Below are 23,209 nucleotides of genomic sequence, written 5' to 3' on the forward strand. Positions count from 1 at the left end.
GAAGAAATATTAAATATTCGAATATGAGGGTGACTTGACCTTATATCATCCCACCAAAAATTTGAAGTGATTAGATTACATTTAATCTATTTCTTAATCTAGACTGTTCTCGCTGCCGTTGGGGATTTATAAAACAGCTGTTTTCGACTAGTCGATCGAAGCTATGGCATATTTTCCCACCACAACTCTTTTATATCGGCTTCGGCAGCCACACTTCACATTACTTTCTATTTTTTATACTATTTTCTTCCATTTTACTTATTAACTTGGTATTGCTTTAATTTTTAACTTGTTATTTTATTTTTTTGTTAACTTTTTTTTACTTTGACAGTTTGTAGTATTTAAATCAGCTGTAGTATTGTGATAAATTGCCATACTGACAAACAGATGGCGCTAAATCTGAATCGCACAGGGAGATATCGACTAAATTAGCTTCAAATCTTGCGGAATTTTGCTAAATCTAGTAGATTAGCGAGATAATCTACTCAACAGCCTAAATCTCGTGATCAAGTGTCAGTGGGTACATGGTATTAGCTTATAAGGATAGATAGCAGCATCATTTGTCGTGGATTTCTTCTAATGGTGAGCTGAGAAAAGTGTTGTTTCGAAGAGAGTGTAGTATGGGGACATTTCTATTATATTTGTTGCTTTACGAGATCCCGTTTATACAAAGAACTCGAGAATTTTATAAACGAATGCGGTAGACTCCTCCCGGTAAGGAAACGAAATGCTTTTAAACACATGTATTCAATTACAATAATGCTAGGTAGGTAATATATCTCCAGATGCTTGAAGAAGTTTCGAAATATGTATAGAAATAAGCAAAACGGAAAGATTTGTTTGAGTATTTGTCCTATAAAGATACCATTATAACCAACTCAATAATTCTTGTTCCACAATTCGAATGTAATACCATATATTCAGTAATATACGAATATAGTAAGTCAAAAATCTTATTTTAATGCTTACTTCGTATATAGTCCTACCATAAAACTGAAATTACTCAAAATATACATTAAAAGACATCAAATAAAACTTAATAAACTTTCTCTAAAGTGCATTTAAAAAAATTGTGTAGAGTTATACAAAATAATAATTTTTAATGATATATTGAACATTTTTAAAGACTACGCGAACCTTTAGTAGCGAAGTCCCCTTAGTGCAACCCTGTGTTATTGAAGCACTGAAATGTCAACATTGACATTCCCACAAATATTTTTCCTTTCCGCTCTACTGTCAAAAACGGAGGTAGGATTATTGCTAATAATTACTAAAAAATCTTTCAAAATCCCAAATAATAGAAATGAAAGTGTGCCAAAATTATGAGAAAAGCAAAAATATATCTATATATTATGTGTTCTAACAATTATTTTTTCTGTTTTCATTTTATTTTGGCTGCTGCTGATAATTTTTTCAATCACAAAATGTATGTGCTGTGTAAATCCTTATTTGATGTGGTGCAATAAATGCTATCGGAACAAACATTAACTCATATGATTTGGTGCACAGATTTAGTAGCTTAAAATGGCCAAGTCAAAGAATCACACCAATCACAACCAAAACAGGAAGGCGCATCGTAATGGCATCAAGCGCCCAATCCGCAAGCGTCATGAAGCAACTCTGGGTGTAAGATACTCTATATAAGTAAAGTTGGTTCAATTTTCACTATAACATTTCCTTAATAATTTGTAGATGGATGTCAAATTCCTAATCAACCAGCGTTATGCGCGCAAAGGCAATCTGTCCCGCGCTGAGGCCAACAAACGCTACGAAGAACGAGTAGCTGCTCAAGCTGGCAAACCAAAACCCATTAAGCTATAAATATTGCAAAATATCGCTGCGTCAGTGGGTTTTAAAATGTGGGTGGCATTAAATTAAATAAAAACACAACTTTATACAAAATATTAGTTGTAACATTTATTGTAAGGCAACATTTAATAGTAAACACTTAATACTTTGTGGAATGGTATGTGCTCTAACTCTTCTGCATGCTTGCGTCGGTAATCCCATAGGAAGTGATCAATTAAAATTGAGTTAACGTGTTCCTTATTGAGCTCAATTTCGTTATTATTGAGTTTGTTTAAAATTATGTCCTTCGCCTGCTCCACAATATATATAGAGACACCACGAATCTCAACTTCTCGTGGATCGCCATTCTCCAAAATTATATCTTTGCTTAATACTTCGAGTAACTCCGGCTTGTATTCCAAGCTGCCGAAATGTATCAACACTTGTGGCACACGATAGTCGGCAAACATAGTAATTTTTTCAAGGTCATTGAATTTACCCAAGCCTTTGCCCTCGAAACAGGACCAAATATCTCCGATTAGAATTTGTGCACGCTTGTACAATGAAACGCGCTTTCCTTCGTAATCAGCTTCATCGCGGAAACAAGGAAATTCACTGACCACTAGCTCCAGTAAACGCGCGGCAGAATTATTGGCGGCACGCAACACATTCTCGAATTTGCCTTGCCACTTCTCCAAAAGTCTTTTGCCGACCTCATGCAGACAAGCGATACGTTGTTCAATCAGTGGCACGGAGGTCTGACCATCATCTGAACGAAAGATTTTACGCAATGTATCAGCATCAATTGTGGAATAGTACGCGGCGTTGGTGATGTCTATTCCCTCCTCCATGGCACGATTTACGGCAGCACATAAAGCAAAGTAGCCAGTGTAACCGTTCACCTTGTATTTCGTGTAATCAGCTGAAAAAAACAAATTGGTATATAAGAGCTCCAAATGAAATTCTACAATTCCTTACTTGGCGTCCAGAAGCAGAAATTTAGTGTATCCACCACAAATATCCATTCAATGGCATGAGCAACAGTGGCCCTCGGGTGTACATCATTTTGCGAAAAATTCTTTGGATCAAGTTCTCCAGACTGCAGGCGGGAAATAACCTCCTTTGCCAATTTTTCAATGCCTGCTGGAATCACTGTCAAGTATTTCGCCATTTTTGCGATGTATTCGCCAGACTCACGGGGACTAAGTGCCATGACTGCTGTAAAAACATATAAATATATATATATTTAAAAGTGATCAAAACTATTAAAACATTTTATACCAAGAATTATATGTACCTCAGCCCGCAGTAACTTAAAGAATTCAGCAAGAATGAGATGCTAAAAGCAAAGCGCAACTGGTTTGCTAATAGGTTAAGTAGCGATTTATATTACCGGCTATTACACCAGAGTACCTACATATTGCACTTTTGTTGTTCGGTTTATTTATCCCATCTCGACAATGTATACTTTCAATGAGCAATATACATAAGTTAACAATACAATTAAATCGCGCAAAAATACTGTTATTTGTTTTCTTTTAATACATGCATACAAATGCAAATTTTGCATTTACTTTGAGAATGAAAACAAAACACCGAAGTGTCAATTTATTACATTCGTTATAAACATTTAGGAGGGTTACCGTTTCATGTATAATAGAATTTTTTCAAATAATTTAAGAACTTTAACAGCTGGTAGTAGTCACAATTTTTATTAAATAATAAAAATTATTTTAATGTTAACAATCATTACATTATATGCGTAAGCAAATAGAACGCATCGCGTTATTAAAATATGCCCGATCTATTTTATATTTGTCACGTGCTTTTTTTCTTTTCATTTACAACACTACTAAGACAGCTGTTTCATCTTCTCCGTTTTCGTATTATTCGCCCACTACGGTATCCAATAAAGCAACAACTATTCATGTAATTATTAATAAGCAAAAATATATTCATTTGACATTTTCTTTTTGTAGATTTTGTTGCTTTTATATTTTAAACACCAATCGTCTTGTCTGTGCTGTCATTTATCGCTACCGCTGTTGTTGTCTAATCTGAAAAGAGGAAAAATCCAAAATGTTTGTGCTGTGAAAATCTTTGCAATAAATAATCTTAAGTTATTAGATTAAATTAAATTTGTGGAAACGTGCGTTGAAGTGCCTAATGTAATAATAAAACAAAGTTCTGGCCGTGAAACAGAAACTTTCCAAGGAAACCAATCGGGAATCACCGTGCTTGTCAAAATTTTCATCTCCACATAATTTTTGGTAAAATTGCTTGGATGGTTTGGTGCAGCGGTTTAGGGTCGCGAAGAAAAATACTTTTATAATAGAAAAATAAATATATATACATACAGATATATTGCAAAAGTCTTTAACAAAACACAAAAGAAAGTTTTTAGCAAATTCAAAATACTTCTATGTCTCAAAATAATTCAGTGCAATTCATGGTTTGTGTAATGTTAATATATCAAAAAAAGAGTTACGAAAGTGAAAAAATGTACAATTCTATATGGTAAATAGTGGTGTTTGCGTTCAGAATATATAGTAAATGCAAAAATAATCTAAATTGGGTTCTGTCAAATGCTCCATAAATTTCGCCTTAGGGTGCGCATGAAGTATTCGTTTCGCATTGTGATCGACGAGACGTGATTTTTTTGTACAAATTGTTGCCGTTGTAGAATTTTAAGATTGATTTACGCAAGCAAACAAACAACCAATTCGTCGCATCAGCACAACGCTGCATCGACCGACATCGACAATAGCCGTGGAAAACGTCATCAGCATCGTTAGTCTCTAATTATCCCTGATTTTTGTTTTGTTTTATTTACTTTTGTTTTGGCAGTCTGCACTGTGGTCCAAGGCAGCCAAGTAAAAATTAGTGTCTATTAGCTGGCAAACAAACTTTTATGACTGGCGCTGTTAAAGGTAAGTGTATCATTGTTTTGTATAACGCGTATGCTAATTCTATTAAGTTATATACCAAAGGGGAACTCTACATTATCATAAAAACACATAAAAGTCTTAACATCGTGTGCAGAAAGCGGAAAATTTTTAACAAAACATAGACATCATATCATTCAATGAAGTGGGCATCCAATGACAACGTCTACAAGCTAATTATATATTTACATTATCTATTTGGTTGTATAACAATATATGTATATATATAGACAGTGGTAGGGATAACAAACGTGCGTTGTTCGTGCGTTGTCAATAATAAAATATGGTGACATTGCAAGTTCTCCAAAGGCGCTAATTGAGTGCTCACAATTTCCACAACCGTCAAAACGCTATCTGGCTATAACTTCAAGCGAGCTTATTTCACTGTTAAATAAAAGTTAAGCTAAGTAAGATGAGCTATATGCTCAGTTTTGCAAATTTGTAGTGAACTTACAAAGTTTTAAGCTCTTTATTTTATTATTATATAAATAGCTAAGCTTAGGAAAATCATAAAGTTTTTGAAATATTAAAATTTAGTTTTACTTTATAAGCGGGTAAGTGATAATGTTGCCCATATATGGATATATCCATGTTCTATTCATATTTAGTAGAATAATTGAGTGTATGAAATAGCAATAATTATCAAGCTTGCCGTTTGAAAATCAAATCAAGCGCAGCATTACTCTAAAATATAAGAATCATACGTAGAAAAAAACAATGATGAACTGCGTTCTCTCAACAGTCGGGTCTACGTAACCGGAATGGACCCGGATTTTTATCCAGGCAAGGATTGTCAACTCGGCAGCATTCCTCCCAATTACTTGAGGCATGGCTTCGTCGCTATAACAAGAAAAAACAACAATGAAAAGCTATGTGCTTCTCCGTTTAGTTGTCGTAGAAATATAGTTTTTTAATTACGGTATTTTGTGTGTACGCAGGTGCTAAAATTTTGAAAATGAATGATTATGCATAGCAAATTTGTGCTTAAATGTCCATTTAATCTTCGATAATGATTGATTTTTTGCTCTTCGCTACTGATTGACGATTGTATGAGCGTTTCGGGTGATGAATTGTATGGTTATAAACTTGGTGGGCGGTAATAAATCAAAGCTATGCATTGTATCTACTTTTGTTTGTATGTGCATATGAATATAACAAGCGATTAATGGGTGATACTATAGTACTTTTATTTGGTAATCATGCACATTTTACTATAAATCGCACTTATAATTATAAGAAGCCAGTCAGTGATCAGTCATACATATATTTATCAAAAATATAACAGTTCACACTTATCAATTTCCTCGTTTATGTGAAATATGAGTATCTACTTTCGATATTGAACAATTTCTATTGACTTAAAGTGATCGACGTTATGTCCACTCACTTAGCAGTACATATATACGTACATATGGCTTGAGGCCATAAGCTTTTGCACTTGGAAATAATAGTCAGCATAAGGATTGATTGCCCTTCCTCGTGTTACATGTAGTTTTTTTGCGATAAGATTGCCATTAACAAATATCACAATCGCACACTTGAGGTCAGTGTTTGTATGTGTATAACATATGCACATATTTATGTATGTATATTTGTGTGCGTTTTGTGTATGGTAGTAATTAACTTTAATATACGAGGTTTATATGTGGAATATGATTCTTTATGCTGATTTTTAATGTTTGCCATACACTTTCTCATGAAAACTACCTAAGAATAAGTGTCTGAAATAACTTTAAGTGCTATACCTATGATATATTGCGTATAACCTAAATACATGGCCGTAGATAGAATATATAACTTACATACAGCGCCGTAGAGAGAAAACCGTAGCCAGGGGATGATTAAAGTGAATTGTTGGAGAAAAAATCTGCAAACATTTGTTGCAGTAACCCGGTTTCCCTCGAGAACTTAGGGCTTGCTAAGAATTGTACCCGATCAGCCCAAATCTCTCTTCTTGCTAATAATAACTAAATATAAATAAAATAATTATTTAGTTTTGCTGAACTTTAAGCTTGATTAACGATAAAAAATTTGCGTAAATTTATTATTTATATAAATAATTTTTTTTTATGTTTGGTGAATGACCCTCCGAAAATTCTCGTCGTCGCACTCCGCTGTTGAGGCTTTCAGTGCTAATCTCTTGTGTGAATTGAATAAATTCAATTCATGGCAGTCATTTGCCTGGAAAAAATATATATAATATACAACAACCAGATAATTGCAATGTAAACATATTTGAAATTAATTTGTTTCTTGGGATGCTCTAATATAATTGCGCTAATAAAAATTATAATTTTTTTATGCATATTCAGCACAGCTGTTTGATTGTAGGAATGCGAAATATGAGTCAATAAAAGTTTCTACATAAAAAACCCTTATACCAAATATACAACATTTACATCTAAATTTTTTTTAAAAATGCACGCCCTTGTTATTGGCTAAATAGCAATGCTAATGTAATGGGTAAATCGCGTTTTTGTTGCTATGTACAAATGTACTATGCAATATGTTATATTTCATTACAATAGCAACATTAGACATTTATTACAACAATTAGGACTATTACGTCATCACTTGTTGTGCATTTGTTAATGAAAAGGGCAAATATTTAATGTAATAGTTTGACAAAAAATTCAATATACATAGATAAAAATAAAATGTCAAACTTTTATTGCCAGATGTTTGATTTCATGTGTCAACAGAAATATTATCAATATTGATATATAAATAGCACACCAAATTTAGAATGTTTGTGCAATAAAAAATCAATAACTTTTTAGTCTACAAAAAATTTTATTACTTTTTTAATCTTCAACAAGTTTATTTTTTAGTCATCAACAAAATTAATGTTTTATTTTAGTTTTCAACAAAATTTATTTTTTATTATTTTTTCAATAATAATTAAATAAAAAATTTAGCCTTAAACGCGTATTAGAATTCTTTTTAGAATGTCTAATTAATTTCACACACACTAATTTATAAACTTGTCAAAACATGTGCAACTTATTTTGTAAATAAATAGAAAGTATAAAAGTAATTAATTATTTGACATTTGCTATGAACAATTAATTTATCTGAATTTGTATGTACAATACGCTTCTTGCGTAACAATACTTTCTCCGTCACATCAACTTAAATCATAGAGGGCTTTTAATTTAAATTTACAGCTCATCAATTCATTTTCCAAGCAAGTGCCACGCCGAACAGTGGTGTAGTTTCTTTAACTTATATGCAAAAAAATATATATATTATTGAAGGTTAATTATTTAAGTTGATTTTTTTTTGTGTAGCAATATATTGTTGTTCTAGTAGAAATAAAAGCGAATACGTCTGTCAAAGATTATATTATTTTCATATATGTTTTTCGGCTGCTTTAAAATATCTTATCTGAACATCTCTATAACCAACATTTTGTTTTAGAGCTAACTGATAATTTACCATCAAAATGCACAGTGCGGTCAACAAACTTGTAAACCTTCTTAAACAGTATTCACTAAATACAAATCACATTGATAACGAATTAGAGTAAAAATAGCACCATATAATGTTGGCATTCGAGATATTTTTTTTTTCTTTTTGTATTTTTGTATGTCCATATGTGGTTATGCCATTAAGGGTCACACATATTATGAAATTAAATTATGTCGATAGGTTATATCTTTAAAAATAACATATTTAAATTTTAAATCGACGGACATCATCAATGATTCAATCACTAATAAAATTTTGTCTACATGCTCTATATAGGTATACATAGTTCTCCATACAATGACTTACCAGTTTTTGACCTGATCAAAATTCGAAATTTAGCTGTCCAATACCGACCAAAGTTTTGGATAAAATCAATTTGTTTTTTAAAGCGAAACTTCTCCCAATTCTTGATTTTTTTCGATCTTAGGTCATTGCACAGACAATATCTTCAAATAGAGAATTTTTTTTTAGCGCCGTCGGGGATCGATTTAAAATTTTTTTTATTGGAATTTTATCGTGTGTTTTTAAAATAGGTGTGTAAATATGTATATCTTTAAAATTTTAGAACAATTGATACATTTGATTTTTTTTTTTTAATTTTCAAAAATCGCCTTTTGTTAAGCTGTTACATGTTAGATGTACCCCTTAATATTACCCATTAATATTTCGATAATGTAGACTCCTCAGCATCGACATTGCTGTAACGTACGATCATATAAAAAAATCGAATTGGAAAAAACTCCCACATCTCTATTGAGTGCATTCTCAAACGACGAATTGCGTTCGAATTAAATTTAAAATCAACAACAAATTGATACTAATTTTGATACAAACACCGCCAAATAAGAAATTGAAATAACAAATATTGAAATGTGCCGGATATATCGGGTAAAGGAAAGATACCGTACCAGCAGGTATCAGATGTCTAATTTGGAGTGTCGTTCTTATTTTCATCTTTTGCGATAAATGAGTGCATATATCATCAATTGTGTTATTTTTTTTGTTCAGCACTTCAACATTAGAATGATATTTGCCACAGAGCGCCAACCAAACTCTGACTCTGAGTCTAATTTTGCGCTTTGAGGGACTGACAACGAGACGCTAAGTTTATCTGCGCTGTATTTGAGATATCTCTTAATTTTTTTTTCAAGATCTTATAACCAGGCGCTCGTACGCGCCGCTATAAACTATATGTATGTATATGTAACTGTATGCTGTGTTGAAAAAGTGGGTAAAAAAAATACTAGTTATATTTGTGTTGAGCATTTGCTACCCACGCTTATTTCACTACAAATGTCAAGCGCGTAACAACCGAAACCGGGTGATTGCAACTTTTATTGTGCGACCGAGAGGCGGAAAAAAACAAAAACAGATAAATACACATATATACAGTAAACATTATTAAATTATGGAGGAGCAGTTATCTGTCTTCTCTGTCTCGTATTTCATGGATACGCTTTATCAGTCAACTTCTCCGACAGATTGGAAAGAGGTGAGTGTCGGCAAATCAGAAACTAACGGGTTATAGTGATTGTACTGTGACGAGGGGTAAACAATCAAAATATGTCACAAGATCTAGCTTAATTTTATTGCCAAAAATAAATTGAATCTGTAATATTTAGTGGTGATCAGACGAATTAATCGATATATGATAAATATATTTGAAGTTTTTCAAATTTTTAAGTTTTCGTGCCTTACTGAAAATTACGTGCATTTAATACAATTTATCAAAGAAAAAATTTATAATAAAATGTATATATAATTTCGCCAAAACTTAAGCACGCTTTGGAACCAAAACTAACGCAAAAAAAGAAAAAACGTTAACTTCGGCTGCACCGAACCTACAATATCCTTCACAGGTGCGTTGCTTATATGATCTATATGTATGACTAAATCTCAAAACCTAACCGGCTAATGATTTTATTGTCCTTTTGCATCCAACGTAAAACATTTTGATAGTTCTTTCTATCCAAGTTGTTTGATATAAACGATCAAGTCGAATTAAGGTTATTTAATAAAAAAAACAGTCAGTTTTATTGCGGCTATATGTTATAGTGGTCCGATCTGAACAATTTGTTCGAAGATTGTACCTTTGAATTGATAACTTGATTTTGATCGTTCAGTTTGTATGGCAGCCATAGCTTTAGTGTGCAAAATTTCAAAACGATATCTTAAAAAACTGGGGATCCAGTTCGTGTATATATAGACAGACAGAAGAACATGGCTAAATCGTCTCAGCTCGCCACTCTGATCATTTATGTATGTATTTAGTTTATATGGTCTCCGATGTTGGGTGTGTGTGGGTGTTACAAACTTCGTGGCAAACTTAGTATACCCTGCTCAGAGTAGAAAAATATAAAAAATGTAAATAAATGTATCAAAAAATGCAGACCACACAAAAAATAATACTTCGAATACTTATTGTAGATACTCCTTTTTATTTAGTATAGTTCTCAATATAATAAATTATTTTTGTTTGCTTTCAATAATTTCAACTAACATATTTTATGTACATACGTGCTAAACTATTTATGTGCGCACCACTGTAGACTTGTTTATATTTAGCTTGCTGCTTTAAATAAAATAGTCATATTCATATGCATATATACTTATTATTTAAAAATAATTAACACATAGTAGAAATGTATTTTCTATTTAAATATTACGAGACACATTTTGAAGTGAAACATTTTTATTTATTTTTATGTCAAAATAAGTAATTGTAAGGCGTAATGTCACAAGTTAACTATTAAACATTAGTAACCATACCCTAATTACATGGTTAACGGCTTCTGTTGATAAACTAATTTGTACCTAAATATGTATGAGTTTCTATAGTCTTACAACAATTATTACAACGAATTTTTCGAATGCGTTCTATTTGCATTAAAAACAGCATTCTACGCGCTAAGTGACAAGTGTGACAGTGCAAGAAAAAATAAACGCAAACTTTATTCATCTGCGGCGCTCAATTATCATTATTACTTGTATACACTGGCTAATCAACATTATTTGCCCTCTTTATTGCTTGACAATTAAGTTTTGTACTTTTAAGAGCAAAAAAAAAATTTTTATTTTTTCCACACATCGCTCATTTTTTAAGCGAATGACAGCGTTTACCTGACCACATTGTTGACACTTAACGTAATTAAAGGGCAATTGACAGCGCCTAATGTCAAGTAACTCAAACCAAATTCCACTTTCATGGAAGTTTTTCAATGACAATGGCTAGGTAAATAAGATAATGTAAAAAAAATGCTAGAAATGCTTATTTTATCATCATGTCCTCTTTCACAATAAGTAAATACTAAAATTTCTCGAAAAGTTCATGTTAAATTATTTTTGGCTGCTTTCATTTCTCCTTTAAATTCTTTTAAATGGCAGCTTTTCTCAAAACCTCCAAATAAATTTTGGTTTCGTTGGTGAGCTTTTCATTGAATCACAATTTCCTTTATATTCTTGAACAGCAGTCGACATAATCTGATTTAGTAAATTATTCGATCAATAAATTCAGAACATTGTCTTTACTTGACCACAATATTCTAAGCTATCCATATTTTCTGTGATGTAACCACTCAATCTCTAATAAAATTATTTAACCTTTTCTTCATTTAACACCAATTTATCGATTTTGAACGATTTCTGTCACAAACGAACCGTCTCTTTAATTCAATCGTAAATTTACTTGTATGACAAACTAGGTTAATTCTTATAGTTTCTAAACTACACTTATGTACGGTAAGGTTTGAAACCTTAAAATTTTTTTTTTATAAAATAATCGATTGATTTAAAAATTTCGATTAATCGATTTCAATGCTGCATTTATGGAGGATAAGATTAGAAACATTAATTTAATAAAAAAAATCGGCTAACAGCTTGAAATTAATGACATTTTTTTGTCTTGATATTAAGAATAAAATTAATTGTGTAAAGTTTTGCGTTTAAAAAGTCATAAGGTAGCTGCTTTATTCCTATCGATTATTTTAAAGTTGTCGAAAGTGCCATTTATAAACGTTAAATTTTTAATATAGAATGCTACACTTAAATAAGTAAAAACTAATAACCAAACCCAAAAATTCGACCTCAATGATATACCCTGTATTTCTAAATTGTTTATATTTGACAGTTAGTTACTTGAAAGCATTGTCATTTATTAATTTTAAATGCATATCGATAATTATTTTTACCAAAAACCATCAACTTTCAAATACAATAAAAACTGTTCCGCTTCCAAGTTTAGTCGGGCCAACTGATGCATAATAAATATTAAGTTTGCCACGAAGTTTTTAACACCCAGAAGGAAACATGGAAGCTCCCATAAAATGTATACACAAATGATCAGTATTACATGCTGAGTCGATTTAGCCATGTCCGTCTGTCCACCCGTCTTGTCTGTGTATACTCGAACTAGTGCCTCAGTTTTTTTTTTTTTTGAGATATCGTTTTCAAATGTTTACACATTATTGTTTTTATATTAAATGTGAGTAATAGGTGTGATGGCGGAAGGGACGATTAACTCATACTCACACATTTAAATATATATCTACATATATCTGCTCAGAGCATACATATTAACATACCACTCATTAAATCTACAGCCATACAAAAAGCCTAAAAGTATGCAAACAAAAGTTTGGCGTTGGGCAAATAACTGTTATACCATATATAGAAACAACTACATACACGTGTATATAAAATGTAGCCATATTTGTACATATGTATCTGAGAACTTTTGACAAAACAACTTACTATTTGACTTTAGCAAAGTTTGCTTTAAAAGCAATTAATTTGAATTTTCATAGAATTATTAAATATATATTTTAAATCACTTTTAAGGAAGATGTGTGCTTAAATGACCGATCCACATAGTTAAGTAGTTGAAATTTTATAAGTTTCATATATAACTTGACGAGATAAAATACTAAGTCGAGTTAAGTTGTTTCATCAAATTTCTGCAAAATTTGTGTTTGTTGATGAATGATTATGATGATGTTCAAAAAATTAATCGAAATATGAAGTATTTAATTATTATTATATAAAAGTACTTACATTTGTCTGCATGTTTAACTTAAACTATCAATGAACTCACAATAGCAATATTTCATTTAGATCAAACAATTCGTGTTTTTTACTACATATAGAGCACTTGTGGTGAATTCTTTGACAGATGTTAAATCGTTTAATCAACTTTCACTTAGTTGTTAAAAAAATACTCGATATTTTTTGTATTTAATACATATTTAGTTTTTGTAACACATTTATCCAAACAACGGTAAAGAAAACAGCTGCAAACATGAAATCGAAATGTGCATTATGAATTTTTAAGGAATATAAAATAATATTATTTTGTTTTATTTTTACACTTATTTTAAACTAACCGCCAGTATATTTTAGTATCACCTTGCTTGCTTCAGCCGCGCAGCTATGAAAGACTGATTTAATTGCAACTAATATATTCAAAGTCTTACTAAAATCGACGTTTTACTATTTCGCCAATTCAATAAACGGTATATAAATATGTATGCACATACCAGTATATTTATATATGTACATATGATGTTTGTGTGCGGATTAGGGCGTTAGCAAATCGTTTGTTAATTAGTAATAATTAAATAGTTCCAATGATATCGGAAAATCGCCATTTTTTTAAATAAATGGAATATTTTCATCTTCATATTCATTCGAATATTTCAAAACTATTGTAATCCTGTTTTAGAACTAATTAAACACTTATTGAACAAATACACATATTTTTACGAATTTTTTCTTTTAACGAATTTGTACTAAAAATCTAGCATAACTATTTTCGTTCTACCAACCTTTTGATAAGATAACTTATTTGACTTAAGAGGTTATATCTACATGCGAATTTAAAAAATATGTTTTTTTTGCTTATATAGTGAATGTACATATATTTGAGAATATTCTTAAATAGTTTCGAAGATATACACGTATTTGCATGAATTCTTTAACTCCCCAAAATTTAAACGCATTTTCCTAAAAAGCTGTTTACAGAGTTAATGAGGAAATTTTCTACGAAACGTTTCAGCTTAGCTGACCATATTTGTACCGAGAAAATCCGGGACGGTTTTTTTTAGTCATCGATTTTTTCCATATTGTAATTCACTGAAAATCGCGATATATAATAGATGAGAGAGCAACACAATTTTATTCAGTTCAACCCGAGACGGCCGGGACACTTAACTCGGAATCCAGACTATTCCGGCCAAATCGGGACGAATGGTCAGCTAAGTTTAAACCGATCTAGTTGAAACTTTCACAGGTGCTGATCGAAGAAATAAGATTTTTTCAGTTTTCGATTTTTTAAGCCACTCTCAAAAAAAACTACTTTTTTCGAGTAGTCATTCGATCATTACCAGTATCCATCTATTGTAATAAGAACTATTTCTGGTTTTTGGATTTGCGTTAATTTTAAGTGGAAAACCTTGATCACCGCCAGACACCTTTTTTCGGAGGTGCTAATGGAGATCGGCTACGTATTCAAGGGCATCTAAAATTTTTAAAAATGAATCGCTAATAATTAAAGTACATTAAATTCTGTGAGTGTATGTTTTTTTTATATTTATTTGTTAAATAAAATGGCTCGTCAAAACAAAAAAATACAAAAAATTTATTTTTTGTGATTTGCTAGTGGATATAATTCCTTAAGCAGCTTTCCAACTAAATTTCATTAAATGCAATATTTTATCGAAGATTTAGTATTTAAAATCGATTTCCAAGAAAATGGCTACTAAATGTCTGATTTGTTTGACATTTGCATGCAAATAATTCCAATTTACAGCTTAAAAGCGAAAGAAAAGCAAGTCGAGATAAGTTGTTAAAAACCCACATATACAATGCGTATATACCATTATATATTGGCTTCGATGATGCCTAATTGTATTTTTCTTGAGATATATTTAGCGATCTTAACCACAGTAATCTAGATTTTTCTTGTACTTACCAAAAAAGAGTAGCATAACCGCACTTGACATAAGTACATACATTTTAAACCGAATATTTTTGAAATAACACTTTTTTTATGTACATATATTTTAAATCAAAATAGTTCCGAAAATTCGGTAGAGTTAAAAAGAGTTAATCTTTGACTCAAAACGAGTTAGAAAATTTTCTGCTAAAAACTTTGAAAAATATGAAAAATGTGTTTAAAGGCTTCTTATAATTTATTGACTACAATGCTGCTCAACAAAGTTGTAGTTTTTATTTATTTGATTTTTTTTCTACTCTAATGTTTTTTTTTTTTAATTTCAACCACCCTAATGCAAAGCCAGCATACATGTTTACATACTTACCATACATAAGTATACACATATGGTACGACTAACAACAATTTCACGAATTTGTTTGACTTACGAAACGGGAATAATGTCAAGTTGTGAATGTTATTTTGACTGATCAAAATGAGTGAAACAACAGTGTCTATTTAGGGTCTTATCAACTGTCTATAGCGGCAGAACTACAGACGAGTATGGCAAAAAAATCAAAGCATAAGCTTGTTCAAGAACTCATTTGATTTCACTTTCATAAAAGTGGGGATTTTTTTTTAACAGGACATAAGCATTGATTTTCTAGTGTAATCTTAAAAAAATGCGATTTTGAGAATTAAGAAAGAAGTATTGATACATATTTTAAGAAATCACTGTAACATTTTTTAAGCAAAAGTTACTAATTTTCGAGTTACATGCCATCTTTGACGGCGTTAAACATAAAAGTTCCCCCACTGTTTCAGTGATTCCTGCCTTCTAAGAGGATAAAAACCCAAAAACGAAATTCTCGAAATCTCTAAGTAACCAATAAAGCAAATCTAAAAAATGCCGCTTTGAGAAAAACGCGTTTAAAGATAAACTGATAGAGCTAGCGGATTGAACTGTGCGGCTACACTTTAGAAGCCTGCAACTCAAAAAGTATTTTGGATATCGATTTGAAATTTTAGATTATAACTTTTAAAGGTATAACTTATCGAAGTATGAAAATAATCGATTTCACATTAGGTTTGCCTCTTAAGTGCATTTTGTTATGCTAGACATAATTCTCTTCTGTCATTCGATTCATTTGGGAAGCTGAACTTTCTTTACTAAATTATACATCTACAGGTAGAATGTTTTCTCATTTTTTCGATTTAATACGCTGACCGTTTACTTGTAATAACGTCGATTTCCATGAACTGAACAGACAATGTGATACTCGAAACTCTCTTTCTAAGCACTATATATATGAGAGATGAGAGATACAAGTCATTTAATTGCGCACTAGTTTGTCTAGCCGACCCAATATATATAAATCGATGATCATTCCTGACATAAATTACTCTTTAGTAGGCGGACAACTCTACTCTCTTCGGTATAGCACGTTAAAAATCTAACATAACACTTTGACCTTTACGAACCAGACTACTACTTTGAATCTGAGAAAGTAGCTCACAAATTATATAAATTTGTAACTGTGCTCTACCAAACCGATGATACATCACCACCAGCTCTCTTGGTCTTCCATTCATCGCTTCGTATTGCCTACTGATGGGACATCTGTCCAATTTTCGGCTGCATTTGTTTTTTTCATGATTGTAGTTGTAAACAGTCACCTGTGCATTTAAGCTGATTATCTCGACCGAATGGCGACTGCGTCAAGTCTGCTGATGAGGTGAGCGGCCGCGTGTTTATGCTGAGCTAATATGTATACCATAGATCATCAAAATATGAAATGGTATTCATAATGGAATTGTCTATGCAGGTAGTGCTGATGTATTGTATATAAAGTTGGACCTATGTACAAAATGTGCTCCTCTGTCGAAAAACACCGAAAACATTTTGTTTACCAAAAAAAAAAAATTTTTTTACTCAACAAAAAAAAAATTTGCTATCCACAAAGTCATTAAGTCGCTATGCGCCTGTGTAAGAGACTCTTATCTCATCGAGCTGTCTATCAGCTTTGACATACAAATTACCTCAGACGTGTGGGTACATATGCCGGGACTACAGTACATTCTATGATAGTACCGTACATTGTCTCATCTCTCGCAGTTTATGACAAACTACGGGCATTTATGCAGTCACTGTCAGCAGCGCACCAGCAGAGTGACGCGCGGCGAAGCTATACTAATCAGTGAAGTGAAGAAAGCATATACATAACTAAATTGTTAGAGGCCCGCGATTTCCTCGGCTCAGCGTTAAATGTGGTAAAATCGCAATAGCACGCTGTTGCCTGTGCTGCCTTTGTTTTTGGAACCTAATGATTGGTTTAACGGTAGTTTGAGTTGATACGCGTCATTAGTCAGCTCGCGCGCGCAATCTGCTATTTAGTTGAGTTTAGTCACTCGCCGCACAGACGACTAAATTCGCAAATTCATAGACGCGTACACGTACTCAACGCCTCACCACCCCCCACCGCACGCAGCTCGGAACCACTCCAGACGCGGCGAACGGCAAACATTCCTTAATATATACATATATGTACAAGTACATATGTTTGTTTGTTTTAATTGTACATTAAATTTGATTTGCTTTCGAACGCAATTGTGTTGACCTTTCCCCCAAATAGTGCGCGCGTGTGTATGTAAATATTTTAGTGAAAAAAAATTAAATAAATAAAAATTTTATGAAAAAGTGTGAAATTCGTGAAAAATTCGTTTTTGTTCCCAACCCAACAAATAAGTTTTGTTGTTATTGTAATACAAAATTTCTTTCGCTCAAAAGTTTAAAGTGAAAAAAAGTTATGAAGAAAGCGCTCAGCACCGCCCAAGAGGATGAGGCGTCTGAGCAGGGCGCTGTAGGCGACCAAGCGCGTCGCACGCCGCCGCGTCTCGTGCAAATGGGTCGCGCTTTCTCCGAAATGTCTCCGCTGAATCCCGCCACCGCTTCGCCCTCCAGTCGCAGCGCGTCGAGCGCGGCTGCTGGCGTCGCTTTGCAAATTCGCCGTGACTCTGGCAACTATGGCAGTATGTTTCCTTTTGGCTTTTTGCGTCTATCCCTACAAAAAACCGGAAGCTCGATACAGGTAAAAAAAAAACAATATTACCAACAACATATGTATGGTATAATGCCATGAGTGTTTTTTTTTTTTTTGTTTCTTTTGTTGTTATCGCGTTCCTATTTGTTTGTTCGCCACCAATTTAGACTATCGCTTCAAATATTATACAATAAACACATAAATACATACGCGCATACGTAGTCAAATGTAAATGTCTACATACATACAACTGTATGTATGTATACATATAAATACTCACAAATTTATACACAATTTTGCACATAAATAACTCGGTTTGTGCAAATGTGCTGCCGCCGTCTGTAGCGTTGAAGCTGATAATCTCTCGTTTTCATATAAAATTGTTGCAATTACTAACTGATAAGAATCTTTATTTGTATACGTGTATACTGCACATATATACAGTATATCGTATACCTTTTTCTGCACATAGTTATTGATGCACATTGCTTTTATGTGGTACAAACCCTGTGAGAAATTATAAACCTCCTCTTTAGCTTCAATGATAGTTTGTCTGTTGCTGCTACTCGCTTATTTTTCACCAAATATATACTGTTTTAGTTAGTTATACCGTGTTTAGTTAGTTAGTATTAGTGTTCAGAAACTGATGCAGACGCTTTGAAATATTATATCCGTCTGAGGAACAGTCTGAGGTCAATAAAATTTACATATTTATGTTATGACTAATAAATCTGTAAATTAAATATAAATTACCTAATGCTTTGTTTTTTATATCTGCGTGCAAGCTTTATTCCATGATCGACTCTGCACCACTTGTTTTATGAAATCAGACACCCAACAAGAAAATTGAAGCCTAAGTGTGAGTTTAGCACACCTTAGTCAAATAGTCAGTGCCTGTAAAGTTATGAGCCATAGAGAAGTTCCTTCAGTTGCTTAAATAGAGAGTAGAGTTAATTCTTGTAAAACAAGACCCAATTTTACAATTATTTTTTTGATGAAACAGTTAAAATCTATTTTTTAAAAACCAATGGTACTTTATAGACATGTTATATATGACATGTGAAGAATATTATCTTAAATTTTCATGCAGATGTATTAAAAAAATATGACAATGGCAGCAATTACTCAGGAGCGTCACGTCAAATTAAAATTAGACCCCATGGATTTCGAAATAAATGTTGCAGAAACCATGTACCTTGCTTTCTAGTACAGAAAAGTGATATCACAATGGAAGTAGTGCTAAAGAAATGATATTGGGCGCGAGTTGTTCTGTTTTTTTTTTTATTTATTATAGGCGCACAACTCTTGGCTCGTTCATCGCAATAAGGCATCATGTCATATTACATTGGTTCTTCTCAGATATTTTTTTTTTTCTTTGTCAAAAACTCGGCATCGATCCACAGCCACCGTATTCGCCTGATTTGGCTCCGTGTGACTGCTGCCTATTCAAAAAACACAAAGACCAATGCGGGCACGCCCTTATGACACGATTGAGGAGATAATAACCGAATAGAAGCAGTTCTTGAAGGTTATACCCGAAAAAAATACTATTCTGACTGCTTCAATGACTGGAAAAAGTGCGTTTTATCGGACGGCAATTACTTTGAAGGGCATGAAATCGATTTAGAAGAATATATAAAGAATTTACATTTTATAAACAAATTCAGCTACTGTGTTGCATAAATGCTGATACTCTGCTGATGTGCAGACAAAAATTTAGTGTTGCCGATTATTTGCATAAATTGCGTACAAAAAATGACAGCAGAACGTGATGCTGTTGCAAGTGTTGCCAAAAATTCACGCAAAACGTGATACTTTGACAAATTTGCAACACTGCTGTCGTGATTGCCATCTCGAACGCACCGAATATTTCTACATATTTTAAAAACACACTGTAAAAATAGACGGGATCTCCGAAAGTGCTAAAAAAGGTCCTCCAACCTAAAACCTGAAAGTACTCCAGATGATATTGTCTGTACAATGACCTACGGTCGATAAAAAATCAAAAATTTACAAAATGGTGGTGTTTTTAAAAAAAGGAGAGTTTTACAAAAAATCAGAACAAAAAACTGTCGGTCATTGTATGAAGAACTATTTGCATAAAAAAATTGATAGTGATCGAATTATTTGTCTCCGAGTAATCGCTGCTGAAAATTCGAAAAATGTTGTTTCGATAAAAACGCGTTTAAAGTTGAACTCATAGAGATGAACACTTTAGAAGCCTGTAATTCAATTTTTTTTATTTAAAATATTTATTCAAAATTTTAGCATAGGATTCCTAAAGATATAGACTATTAAAATATGCAAAAATTAAACAATTTTTTTCAAAATTTCATAATATTTGTGTTCTAATCTAAATCTATAAATTTTAAAACTCATTCTGACTTTCTTAGAGGGATAGATGTCAAAAACATATGTTCTTGATGTTTATTACAGAACATAAACTTTAACAATCTGCCATAAACAATTAAAAAAAGTTAAAAATCTATGCCGTTCTGTGCCACAATTTGGAAATTATTGCTAAACAGTAACTGCTAACTGGTTAAAATTTTCCGCAAGGTATTCACAAACTTTATCAAAATGGCGCGTTTAGCGCTAAATGAGCTCAAAAGGGTTGCACTCTTACCAACCTTATTCACACACTTATAAGCACATATCTTTATGCAGAGCATATTAACGCCATTAGATAAATATTTTGTAATCAAAACTGGCATTTATTAGATAATCCCAAGCAAAATAAACAAATATGGCATTGTGCTCCTACAACAATAACACATAATAACAAAAGTAATTGCATTTCTTCGTGTGTAATCTTTCTAAAAGAGCACTGAAGCTAAGCTCATTAAATAAAAACAGAATAACGGGGTATGCAAAAGCTGAATATTAATTATAGTTGAAAGCCTATGCATTAAGTGAGTCGCATTTTTCACACTTATGTAATCTATATACCTATATAAATACTCATATAATTTAATTAGTTTGGAAAGCGTTGCAAATTTACGCTAACTTCTAATGAATTGGTAGCACTAACGTTAAGATGTGGATGGCCTTAAGGGGTTCTACCCACTTGCATGTCAAAGAAAATTCAATTTTTTGAAGAGGTATTTTATTTAATTAATAAATATGGATAAATAAATAAAATAATATACGAATATACAAATTTAATGTACTTTAATAATCGGTAATAGGTACATTTTGAAAAATTTTGGCATCTGTTGATCCCGTAGCCTATCTCTAGAAGCACCTCCGAAAAAAGCTGTCTGGCGGTAAGGAAGATTTTCCTGCTTTAAATTATCCCAAATCCAAATCCCAAACAAATTATTTTTGCAATAGAGGAATACTAGTAATGTTCGAAGGACTAGTCAAAATTTCTAATTTTGACAACTGTCATGGTTTATAGAAAAAAAAAGTTTTTTTATACTCTCGCAACCTGTTTGCCTAAACGGTTGTTTGTATCACCTAAAACTAATCGAGTTAGATATAGGGTTATATATATATAAATGATCAGGATGAAGAGACGAGTTGAAATCCGGGTGACTGTCTGTCCGTCCGTCCGTGCAAACTTTAACTTGAGTAAAAATTGAGATATCTTTATGAAACTTGGTAGACATGTTTCTTGGTACCGTGAGACGGTTGGTATTACAGATGGGCGTAATCGGACCACTGCCACGCCCACAAAACGCCATTAATCAAAAACAAATAACTTGCCATAACTAAGCTCCGCAATAAGATACAAGACTCTTATGTGGTATACAGGATCACAACAGGGAGGGGCATCTGCAGTTAAAATGTTTTTTTAAAGTGGGCGTGGTCCCGCCCCTAATACGTTTAATGTGCATATCTCCTAAACCGCTAATGGTATAATAACAAAATTCACTGAAAGCTAATGTTTTTAGAACCTCTACCTACAGTGTGAAAATGGGTGAAATCGGGTGGCAACTCCGCCCACTCCCCATATAACGGTACTGTTAAAAACTACTAAAAGCGCGATAAATCAAGCACTAAACACGCCAGAGAGATTAAATTTTATCTCTGAGATGGTATAAATTGGCTTTATAGGAACCGCGTTCAAAATTAGACAGTGGGCGTGGCACAGCCCACTTTTAGGTGAAAACCCATATCTTGAGATCTGCTCAACCGATTTCAACCAAATTCGGTGCATAACGTTCTTTTCATATCTCTATGTTATAGTGCGAAAATGGACGAAATCGGATTACAACCACGCCTACTCCCCATATAACACCATTTTAAATTCCATCTGATTCCTTCCTTACTTGTTTTATATTATATTTATATTTACACTGCAAAGTGACTTAGCAAATCGAAATCATTATAAAAAATCAAATCAAAAAATTGCATATCGGTCGGTTTAGTCGTTTCGGAGAAATCCACCGACTCGGTAAACAGCGTTTCGACGCGTGTAAAGTTTTGGGAGCCGATTTCACTAAGTTAAAACAATCCTACAAATATGCTCCTATCTTCGAAACTATTTGCTGAATTAACTTAAAATTTGCAGCGAATATTTTTAAATATATGTACTAAGCAAAAAAAAAAATCAATTTTTGAATTTCACAAAACATAAAACATTCGTATATTTCTTCATTACAATAATTACTAAAATCTTACTTCTTCGTTAAGATCGAAATATATCTTTTTATCATAAAATTTGAGTAATATTGACTTTTTTGCCTCGCTTAATGCTTTAGCTAGACCTAATTACTAATTTCACAGTTAAGGTCTTACAGATTATATTTAAAAAAAAAATGTTTAAAGCTCAAAAGTATCAAACTCAATATATAATGTGTAGCTTCACGGTATTTTCCACCAGTTAGATATGTGTAAGAGTGTTAGGAATTAATCGATCACTTTTGTATTCGACAATTATAAATTTTTGTGTACAAGTATATTCTTTTTGGATAAATTTTCACACATCGATCAGCGCCAATGCTGCCAGATGTATTGGCTGAAGAGCTAGGATGGCCGCCTGAAAGTATGCAGAAATCGAAAGTTGAAGATTAATGTGTTAATTAATTTTTAAA

General features: G+C 32.4%; 3 protein-coding genes across 11 annotated transcripts in view; 2 read left to right on the forward strand and 1 right to left on the reverse strand.

The window, feature by feature from the left end:
• The first annotated feature begins 1,117 nt into the window (after window positions 1–1,117).
• Window positions 1,118–1,902, forward strand: RpL29 (ribosomal protein L29). The gene is made up of 3 exons (XM_014239598.3): window positions 1,118–1,248; window positions 1,510–1,626; window positions 1,693–1,902. Exons 2-3 carry the CDS (start codon window positions 1,525–1,527, stop codon window positions 1,819–1,821), a joined length of 231 nt encoding a protein of 76 aa, XP_014095073.1. The 5' UTR covers window positions 1,118–1,248; window positions 1,510–1,524; the 3' UTR covers window positions 1,822–1,902.
• LOC106620914 (queuosine 5'-phosphate N-glycosylase/hydrolase) lies at window positions 1,892–3,362 on the reverse strand. Of its 5 annotated transcripts, none has more exons than XM_036363286.2 (3): window positions 3,206–3,362; window positions 2,767–3,006; window positions 1,892–2,710 (listed from the first exon to the last, which is right to left on the reverse strand). In XM_036363286.2, exons 2-3 carry the CDS (start codon window positions 2,999–3,001, stop codon window positions 1,935–1,937), a joined length of 1,011 nt encoding a protein of 336 aa, XP_036219179.2. In that variant the 5' UTR covers window positions 3,002–3,006; window positions 3,206–3,362; the 3' UTR covers window positions 1,892–1,934. The 5 variants fall into 5 exon arrangements, with proteins under 5 accessions (XP_036219179.2, XP_014095045.3, XP_014095044.3 ...); XM_014239570.3 differs by having other exon boundaries at window positions 2,767–3,003; window positions 3,086–3,362; XM_014239569.3 differs by having other exon boundaries at window positions 3,086–3,362.
• A 173-nt stretch (window positions 3,363–3,535) lies between these two features.
• The window catches only part of Arms (Ankyrin repeat-rich membrane spanning), a 79,119-nt gene continuing 59,445 nt past the window's right edge, over window positions 3,536–23,209 (forward strand). Inside the window, exons 1-2 of one of the 5 annotated variants that reach the window (XM_014239579.3) lie at window positions 3,536–4,578; window positions 4,636–4,718. Coding sequence is in view for 2 of the 5 variants with exons in the window: in XM_014239576.3 (XP_014095051.3) it covers window positions 17,937–18,218 (282 nt within the window). In the remaining 3 variants the exon portion in view is untranslated. Of the gene's footprint in view, window positions 4,719–9,498; window positions 9,697–9,934; window positions 10,064–17,383; window positions 18,219–23,209 lie in introns of those variants that run through there. The other 4 variants (XM_014239580.3, XM_014239581.3, XM_070108419.1 and 1 more) reach the window with 4 other exon arrangements.

This window comes from Bactrocera oleae, chromosome 4, assembly GCF_042242935.1.
Source record: "Bactrocera oleae isolate idBacOlea1 chromosome 4, idBacOlea1, whole genome shotgun sequence".
NCBI classification, from domain to species: domain Eukaryota; kingdom Metazoa; phylum Arthropoda; class Insecta; order Diptera; family Tephritidae; genus Bactrocera; species Bactrocera oleae.

Excerpts from the sequence above, each read along its gene's own strand:
- LOC106620914 (XM_036363286.2), bottom strand. The coding sequence starts at position 3,001 with ATGGCACTTAGTCCCCGTGAGTCTGGCGAATACATCGCAAAAATGGCG. Across the intron at positions 2,711-2,766 it reads TTTCTGCTTCTGGACGCCAA|CTGATTACACGAAATACAAG; the intron begins GTAAGGAATTGT and ends TGTTTTTTTCAG.
- RpL29 (XM_014239598.3), top strand. The coding sequence starts at position 1,525 with ATGGCCAAGTCAAAGAATCACACCAATCACAACCAAAACAGGAAGGCG. Across the intron at positions 1,627-1,692 it reads GTCATGAAGCAACTCTGGGT|ATGGATGTCAAATTCCTAAT; the intron begins GTAAGATACTCT and ends AATAATTTGTAG.